This window comes from Solanum tuberosum, unplaced genomic scaffold (genome assembly GCF_000226075.1).
Source record: "Solanum tuberosum cultivar DM 1-3 516 R44 unplaced genomic scaffold, SolTub_3.0 scf00462, whole genome shotgun sequence".
Lineage (NCBI taxonomy): Eukaryota > Viridiplantae > Streptophyta > Magnoliopsida > Solanales > Solanaceae > Solanum > Solanum tuberosum.
Genome location: NW_006239385.1, coordinates 260,405 through 269,560, shown reverse-complemented (window position 1 = coordinate 269,560; position 9,156 = coordinate 260,405). Strand labels below are relative to the sequence as shown.

Sequence of the window (9,156 nt, the reverse complement as noted above, 5' to 3'; positions counted from 1 at the left end):
CCGGGGGGTGGGGGGTGCCCGAGGGAGGGGGTAATTTTTTTTTAAAAAAAAACAGAATTTTTTAAATGGATTAGAACCATTTTACCCAAATCATATTTGACCAAATCCATAATTACCCATATTCTATTTGAGTGGATTGTAATCCAAATCATTTTTGCTCAATCCATCCAAATCCGATCCAACCATTTGCCACCCCTAGTCTGGCCTAGAGTTTGCTTGGAATCAACAATAGTTCTGGATGTCAGCCACACCCAAGATGTAGGCTCAGAGAGTGACAATCAAGCTTAAGATGAAAGCTTCAAACGCAATTGTGTGACTTTTTTATCAAAGCGTATAAACTTGTAAAATTATATGAACATTTGTTAAATGGCAACATCAAGGTATTTGTGCACTTCTCCCTAAAATATTACTGTAAATCTGAATAGTAAAATTTAATTTATTCACCATGACATCCAAGGTGGAAATGAATATTTTTATCAAGTAACTATGCACAAATTCATTATGTACATATAATAAAGCCTTCCAGGTTTACATTACAAGTAATGACATGTATATACCATTTTTCCCCAAATCAACTTCAATCTTTTAAGACCAATCATACTTCTTCAATCACAACCGATCTGCCAATTGGGGAAATTTTTGCAACAACCATGCCACCCCTCTTATTGCAACCTAATAAGATTCGTAGAAGAGTAAGTGAAAAGAAATTACAAGTGAAAGAGCAGAGAAAAGAAAACACTTGGACAACAAAATTGCAGTTGCAGGCAAGTTGATAGTACAAATTATCAGCTACTATTCACCAGTCAGCCATATGAAACCCAGATTCTCAGCTAATTAGAAAGTTCAATGAATGAATAATGCACTAAATACAGGTGTTATAGACTCACTTAACTTTCCATGCAATAGGCGAATAAATATACATTAGTGCATAAATCTTCCCAGCCAAATTGTCTTTGACACAGATAGTGTACACAGCATGCTTACGTCCTTTGACTCATTCAACTACGATGTATAGATGTGAGAGCAAATCCATTTTGTGGGAAGAGATAATATATACTAGGGTTTAGGAACCATGCATGTGTCCGTCTATGTATAAATTTTGTGAAAGTAGACATTTCTTTCACTCAGAGAGATGGATGCTAATTTGATACACATGTTAGAACAAAGTGATGTTTTGACATAAATATCTATATTTTGTATCATTTCTTTGCTATTTCTTTGTACTTTAGTCACACCTTTAATCCTAATTTGTTGAATTTAAGCTTTTGTTGGTATATTTTATATATGTAGGTACATGTTGAGGTATATTGGAGCATTTTAGGTCATGCTGTGGGAAGTGCAAAGTATCGCACATGAAAATTTCAAGAGGCATGACTTCCAGGAAGCTTGGGCACCCTTGTGTCACAAGAGTGCCGCGACCGTGCTGAGCATGTGTCACCTTTGTGTCACAAAAGATGTCGCGAGCAATTCTTACCAACACTCTCACGTCACCCCTTGCGGCACAAGGGTGGATGTTGGCACATCACTGAAGGATTTCCAGTCCAAGTTCCAACTTGGATTTAGTTTATTTGAGTCCAAGCTTTTTTGTACTCTATAAATGCACCATAAGCACAGTTTTTAGACAACTTTTAAGATAGAGAGAGCTAGGAGTTGGCGTAAAGGCCGGAGTTTATTGGGTTTTACATTAGCTTTTACTTTTCTTTAGATGATTTGTTGTTTCACTTCCATGTCTATGTGGAGCTAAACTTCTAGTTCTATGATTATGGTTATTTTATGTGAAGTTGATCATGCATGATGCAGTCAACCTCCTCCATGACTATGTCTAGGGAGCAGGTATCCTTATTATTAGTAATGTTCGTTTTGGTGAGTTCGATCCCATACCTTTTGTAGGTATACACACATGGTGGATGTGCTGAAAGAAAAGGAGACAAGAATAGATCTGCGCAATTTACATTCAAACTATGGAGAGGGACCTGGTCATGTCTTAGAGCTTAGCACTCTAAACACTATATTAAAATTATTTGTGAGAACCGTTGTAATTGCCACGTGTTAGTCATCCGGGTTTCTGACCATTGTCCCATCCTCCAAAACACCAAAAGACACCTCCTTTCAAGGGACATGACACATCCTTTCATCTCCTTTTATACTCCACCTTTCCTCCAATCTCTCAAAATTCAAATTTGCTTCCAAAAAAAAAAATCATATCTCCATCCTTTTTCTCTGCAAACGAATCAACCATGTCTCAAAACCATAGCTTGAGGAAATTCTAAAAAATATTCTGCAGGTTCCCAAGGATAGAATCAAGAGTGTTGCCAAAGGATCTCCTTCAAAACACTTTGTTCAAGAAATTGGCAGACTTCCCGGATTGAGTTGTGCTGGCATTCCAAAGAAATTTCTCAAGGGAAGATTCCAACTCTATTTTGAGTTTGTGAATAAGGTGATTTTACCTAGGACTGAAAAGAGAATTGTTGCTTCTATTTGTTGACCTATTCCTCATGGAAGCTCTTATCAAGGCTGAAGATATCAATCTCCCTGCTATTATGCTAGAGCATATGCACAAGACTGTCACTGCTAAGGACAGCAAGCACGGAATGGGATATGGGTATCTGTAGACAAGAGTGTTCAACCATTTTGCTATCCCTCTTGGAAAAGGGATCAAGGGCACAATCAAACAGGCTATATCGCTGACCACACTCATTGAGTGTGAATGTGTGGAAGGAAGGACAGGCAACAAGGGAAAATCTCAAGTGTCTGAATTACTGGAGCAACAAGAGCAATTGAAGCACGAGTTGGAAGAAATGACAGTCATCATGGCTAGTCGGAATGCAGAAATCGCTCGATTGAATGCTCAGTTACTGAAAGCCCAAGCAGAAGGACCAAGTGTAGAAGAAATGGCTGCTCTGAAAGCTGAAAACGAGAGTTTGAATGCCAAGGTCGCAAATCTCAAGGAACATTGCTTCAGACTCATGTTGAAGTGAATAACCGCATAACCTTACTTTTTCAATCTCTCACTCCTAACCCTCCCGCCTCCTAAAATCCGCAATCATCCTTTCACTGTGTATTTTTTTTTTGCTTCTGATGGCAATTAGTTCGGTTCTCTCTTGTAATTTTTGTGTAGTATTTTGACTGCCAATGCTCTCATCTTAATGATATGATTATGCCCTGTTTCTACTAGAATATCTTGACTCTTTTATGCATTTCTATTTATGCTCAGTGTTGCTCATGCGGCCATGAATTTATCTAAACTACATACTATTTGCTTAGTTTACTTCTCTCTTTTTATGATGTCAAAAGGGGGAAGATTATTGAGTTGTGGGATCAGTCAGTCATGGGATAAGAGGAAGCTGTTGAGAGGACCTGGTCATGTTGACAGGGGGGAACTGGTTGTTAGGGGGATCATGTTGAGTCAGTTTGTCATCATCAAAAAGGAGGAAAATGTATTCTAAAGATATTCTAAAGTTTTGATGATTTAACAAACTATGGGATCTAATAGGGGACCTGGTCCCATGAGAGACTGAGAGTTCAACTACGGAAAAAGGACAGATGTAAAAAGCTGCAACCACTGCCACTATTGCAGTCGTTGGTGCACATCAACAGAGGATCAGTACTCTTAGCCAATGGCGTTGCACTAAGGTTTTTGTCCATCCTATAATAGTCATCTTGCAAAGGGACATAACCTTAGTTTTTGCATTTGGAAAAATCACACAGCAAAAGCCATTCTCTCAAAGAAATATTTATCATATGCAGCAAGGGACCTGATCGAGTGATCTGCTATCTTTAGTTGTTATTTGAGAATATAGTTTTGTGCTTATCCACTGTAAGGTCTATTCATGTGTTATAAAAGAATTAGATCAGTTCAAGTTGTATTCGTTTGTTTGAGTTTGAGTGTAGCTAGAGTTAGCTATGTCGTATTCTTGAAATCTATATCAAGGTATGTGTAGTGGGCAATAGAGGTATTGCTTTGTTTTCACGTTACAGAGCTGTTACAAAGGGGGAATGGATTAAGAGCTTGATTCCTAGGTTGCAAGAGTTTGTAATCTGAATTTCTGCTCTTTGAAGTTAATGGAGTTGTGTTGAAATCCTGTGAGACATGTCGTGGTTTTCTCCTCTCTTGAGCAAGGGGGTTTCAACGTAAACTCTTTGTGTCCTTTACTTAAAACTTTTACTTTCCACACTGTTCTTACTAACTCAAGAGATATGGTCCATTGACTTGTGGTGGGCGCATATATTCATCGGTTGTATTTGAGTTTTGTTGGTATATTCTTTTTTATTACATGGGTACATGATATTGGAACATTTTAGGTCATGCCATGGGAAGAAATGCAAAGTGTCACACATGAAAAATTCATGAAGCAAAAAGTGCACGCAGCTTGCGCCACTCTTGTATCACAAGGGTTCCGCGCCTATCCTGAGCATGCATCACCCGTGTGTCGCAAAGGGTGTCGGAAGCAATTCAAGGATGGCGCATCACTAAAGGATTTTCCATTCCAATTTGGATTTGCCTTATAAATGTCCAAACCTTTTTGTACTCTATAAATACTCCTTAAGTATGACTTTTTAGACAACTTTTGACCTGGAGAGATCTAGGAGCCGTCATGGACGCCAGAGTTTACTGGGTTTTATCTTTTCTTCTCCATACTATTATTATATTTATTTCAGTTATTTAGTCTATCATATGGTTATTTGATTGCTTGGACAACTATCAAATACTATCTATGGATCTTGAATTTAACTTGAAAGTGGAAATTCAAGATTGCAAGGATTATATAGAGCAAGTTCTTAACCCTGCCCATCGAGGAGCAGATTCGCACTTAGGATAGACATATACTTAGATTGGGTTGCTTGACTAATTTACAAGAGTTGTAAATGAATTCATGTAAAGGTTCACGGTCATAGACATGTCGAATGATTTCTAGAACTTATTTATGGCAATAATCAAAGAGTTAAGAGTAGAGAGATGAACATGGCACATTAATTTACCTGTGGAGTGGATAAAAACACAAACATAAAGACAACAGATGAATGATTTTGAGTAGTGAAGAAATTTTCATATATGAGGAAAATCCATACCAATGCCGTCTCCCCAGGCTTGACTGCAGGTTCCACACTGTCTCTGCCATAACTGCTTAAGAAAATTAACATTTAGTCTACACTTGAAACTTTTTTTTGCTCTTAAAGAGTAAGCCTAAGACAGAATGGTAGTCTTTTTTGGTTGCAAGTGATTATCAAGACACTTCTCCCAAAGAGAGCTGCTGAAAAAATTGCAAAAACAACAAGAAAAAACTAGGACCTTACAAGAGAACATACAAAATCTACAAGTCATCTCTACAGCCAAATACAATACACACCGAAAGGACAAGAGAAATTAATAATTTATGCTTCACCTATAAAGAGTTAATTATATTTACAAATTCTCTCTGTACTTTTTAATACTGTAGTTACTGACTTTTTTTAGTACAGAATTTTGAAGAGTCTTGTCATCATGTATTCACAAAAGTCACAGCCATAATAGTGTACAGACCAGGAGCAGGATCTAGGTCATCAAAAGTATCTCATAGATCTTTATATAAGGAAGAGTAAACCTGATCAAATAGAGAATGAGAACCAACAATCATGTGCTTCTAATAGTTGGCTAACACAAGGATTATAAGTTATAACTACATGGATCCTTATGGAACAATGTAAAATCAAGCTTAAAGATGATGCTCATAACTAGCAAGCAAGCTAAATTCTTTAATTATAAATTTGAGTTAAGTTATTGCCCCATGCCTACATCTATGTGAACTTAGCAAAGTATGGTCAGTTTCAAGCCCAAAAAAAGTAAAATGTTGTGGTAGATCGACGGCACTGTAATAAACTGACTAATGAATTCTCTAAATATTGAGTTTATTGGAATATGTCCACTTCAGCACACACTGAATAGAGAAGAATAGATACGAAAGATTCATGTAGCCGAATCCAATTAATTTGGGTTTTAGGAGTTGTTGGACGATTTTTTATTTTCCTTTTGATAAATGTGATGTGTGGGCCAACTTTCGGACACCTCAACTAACTCCACGGGATATCTGTCACCTCCCACCAGCAAGAGGTACCAGGTAACTTTGTCCACCAAGGACACGATAGATCAGCTAGTGTTTTTTGTCTCTGCTGGAATTTGTACCTATGATCTCATGGTTCTCAACCCACGTCATTGACTACTAGGTCACACCCTTTATTGATTATGATTTTAAAATATGGAATATTCAACAATCCTCTATGCTGACTACAGTGAACATATAATTATGCTTCTCTATCTTCTTCAATGAAGTAATTTGTTCGGTCGATTAGATAAAATTGAAGTGTTCAGCAGATAATAAAATATGAAAACACATCCAGCATTTAAATGGGTTGGGATTTTGTTTTACGCACAGTATTTTCCTCTGGCCATTCACCACTTCCAATCGATAAAAGCTGCATCCTTTGCTAAAAGGAAAAGGTCTTCCCCTCCATTCTGTTATCATATTCAAAATCAATTAAATTGGACAATGAAGATCAATCTTCCTAGTAAACAATATGGAGAACAAGATAAAGTATTACAAGTTTTTCCATACCCAAGTGCCATGTGACTCCAACAGCTGATGAATCCTCCTTGGATATATCGTCAATAACAAATTGCAGATCAGAACCAACTGAATCAGTGAACTTCTTGAAAAAATCTAGAATTGCCTGCATTAACAGTTTGAGATCAAACATAAGCTTAGAGATGAGGAAAAAGGACATGGGCCTGACGTAATTCCAAAAATTAGCTCAAGTAGTGATTTTCTCTTAAGAGAATATAATGACACTACAAAAAATACACTTAACTTATCTGGGACTAACACTTTGCCACCATGCCGAGTGCTACACATGTGAAGCATGGAGTAACAAAACAGAGTAAACCGACATTGGGTATCCATTCATTAGAGATGGATTTGGTTCTAATCCCATGCCCAAAGAGTGGTAAGTTGTGCGGACTCTTCACATTAGATGCCTCACCCGTGTCAAATTCTGCAAAAATAAACTACTTTTGAAGAATCCGACACGCACCCGATGATATTTTTGAAAAGTCCGAGCAACATAGGGTGTCACCTCATCTAAAATTTTAAACTTTCAGATGAGGTGGATCACAATTCAAAACAGAGAAAATATACAAAGATAATGAACTATACGGCCAAATGCTTCACTCATGAAAAGCAAACAGATACACCAACATTAACAACAACATATCCACTGAAATCCCAAGTGGGGTCTGGGGAGGGTAGAGTGTACGCAGACCTTACCACTACCTCATGGAGGTAGAGGGATTGCTTTTGAAAGACCCTCGGCTCAAGTGCATCAAACCCAAGGAATTAGAATTATCGAGCATCGAGATTAGTTTGTCTGACGCCAATAAGGTTGTTGATGATGGAGAACTGGTTCTTCAATTTATATTAAATGGGTCTTTAAAGAGGTGCAAGAAAGTGAAGAAATCAGAGGATGGAAGCAGTAACAAGGTTAAGAAGAAAACTGAGCTTTCAGGTGATTTCTCTATTATGGAAAAGGCTCGAACAATACTAATGGTGATAGTTCCAATACTGAGATGGACATTGAAACAAAATGACTTTTTACGAAGATGTGATTCCAAATCTTCAAATGCAGTTTGTAAAAGTTGTTTGTGTTCGTAGTTTGGGCCATAATTTTCTGCCTGCTATAATACTCATTGATGAAGGAATGATGGAGATGTGGAAGTTAGCTGACAGTTTGCCTTTGTCATATAAACGTGATAGAAAAAATATGGCTGTTGCATTTACAGAAATCAGCTTAGAGAAGGCAACGAAGGTTGATCAGTTCTATCATGAACCCAGCCTCCAATTGCTTCCATAAAAGTTGAAGTTGAAAACCCTCTTGAGTATCCCGTGTCAAGATTTTAATGGGCAAGTGCACTGTGGTGAAAACTTGTGAAATACCTCTACTGAAGGCGGAGAAAAACTGAAGCCCTGAGTTATTGAAGTGGCAAGATGAGATCTTGGTCCTTGGCCCTATCCTATGTCACATGAGCAGCTAAGACAAAGAAGTTGTTGTGAGTTTTATCATGTTGACCCAAGGATAATTGTTGCTACTATACAATACTTTGAAATTCTTTCTGACTTTGAGTATGAACCCCAAGAACCTTGAAGCATCTCTTCTTAATAGTTTTTCTGTTATGAGCACTTATGGGAAAATTTCAGAGGAGGCTGGTGTGGGTTTTGTTCAATTCTTGAGGCAATTAGGAACCTTTCAGATTCAGTTGGGAGATACTTGATCGGGGTTGAGTTTCTGCAAGTCAATTTTCATGTTTCTCAAACTCCAGCTATATTTAGTGATGAATCACTTGTTTATATGCACAAGTCTAGGTGTCTTGGTCATAGGCACTTGATGTAATCACAAAGTACTTAAATATGGTAAATGGGATGAAGAACAAACACTGGAGTTTCTAACTAAAGATATAAGAAGGCAAAGGCCTTGGGTTCTACCTACTACAGAGGTTCTGCCTGACAGCAAAGAAGTCTAGAATACCTTCAAAGCAGATTTAAAAAAAAAAAAAAGCAGCAACTGAATTAGGAAATGATTCAGTTGAAGCTTATGTTAATTCCATCGTTCCAAATGCCTTGGATGTCCTAGCTGTAGAGATTTTACAAAAGGATGCACATCTTGTTATTAATGGAGAGACAGGCAGGCCTTGTCCTGATTGAACAAAGCATGTAGTTCCTCTGTTTGAGCCCATGTAGGATATGAGACAAGCTGGCTTCAGGGGCGGACCCACCACTTGGTCAAGGAGCGACACCCCTTTGCCGGAAAATTACATTGTATATAGAGGTCATATTTTGGTTTAATAAATATATATACAAGTATTGACACCTCTTGAAACAAGTTGAAGATTTAGGGTGTGTTTGGTATGAAGGAAAACATTTTTCGGAAAATGTTTTCCAATTTTCTCATGTTTGGTTGGGTTAAATATTTTGGAAAATGTTTTCCAAATCAACTCATTTTCCTCAAATTTAAGGAAAATGACTTCCCTTCAAAACTTAAGGAAAACATTTTCCAAAACTCTCTTTCAACTTCCAATTAAAAAAAAATTGTTGAAAAAATCAATTTATTTGGTCCCTACCCTCAAACCAG

At 37.5% G+C, this 9,156-nt stretch overlaps 1 protein-coding gene across 1 annotated transcript in view; it reads right to left on the bottom strand.

Moving 5' to 3' along the window:
• Positions 1–392: 392 nt before the first annotated feature.
• LOC102578182 (uncharacterized) overlaps positions 393–9,156 on the bottom strand; it is an 11,613-nt gene continuing 2,849 nt past the window's right edge. Inside the window, exons 2-5 of the mRNA XM_006363794.2 lie at positions 6,591–6,705; positions 6,409–6,490; positions 5,071–5,122; positions 393–672 (exon numbers count right to left, since the gene is read on the bottom strand). Of these exons, the coding sequence (XP_006363856.1) occupies positions 610–672; positions 5,071–5,122; positions 6,409–6,490; positions 6,591–6,705 (312 nt within the window). The 3' untranslated portion in view covers positions 393–609. The remainder of the gene's footprint in view (positions 673–5,070; positions 5,123–6,408; positions 6,491–6,590; positions 6,706–9,156) is intronic.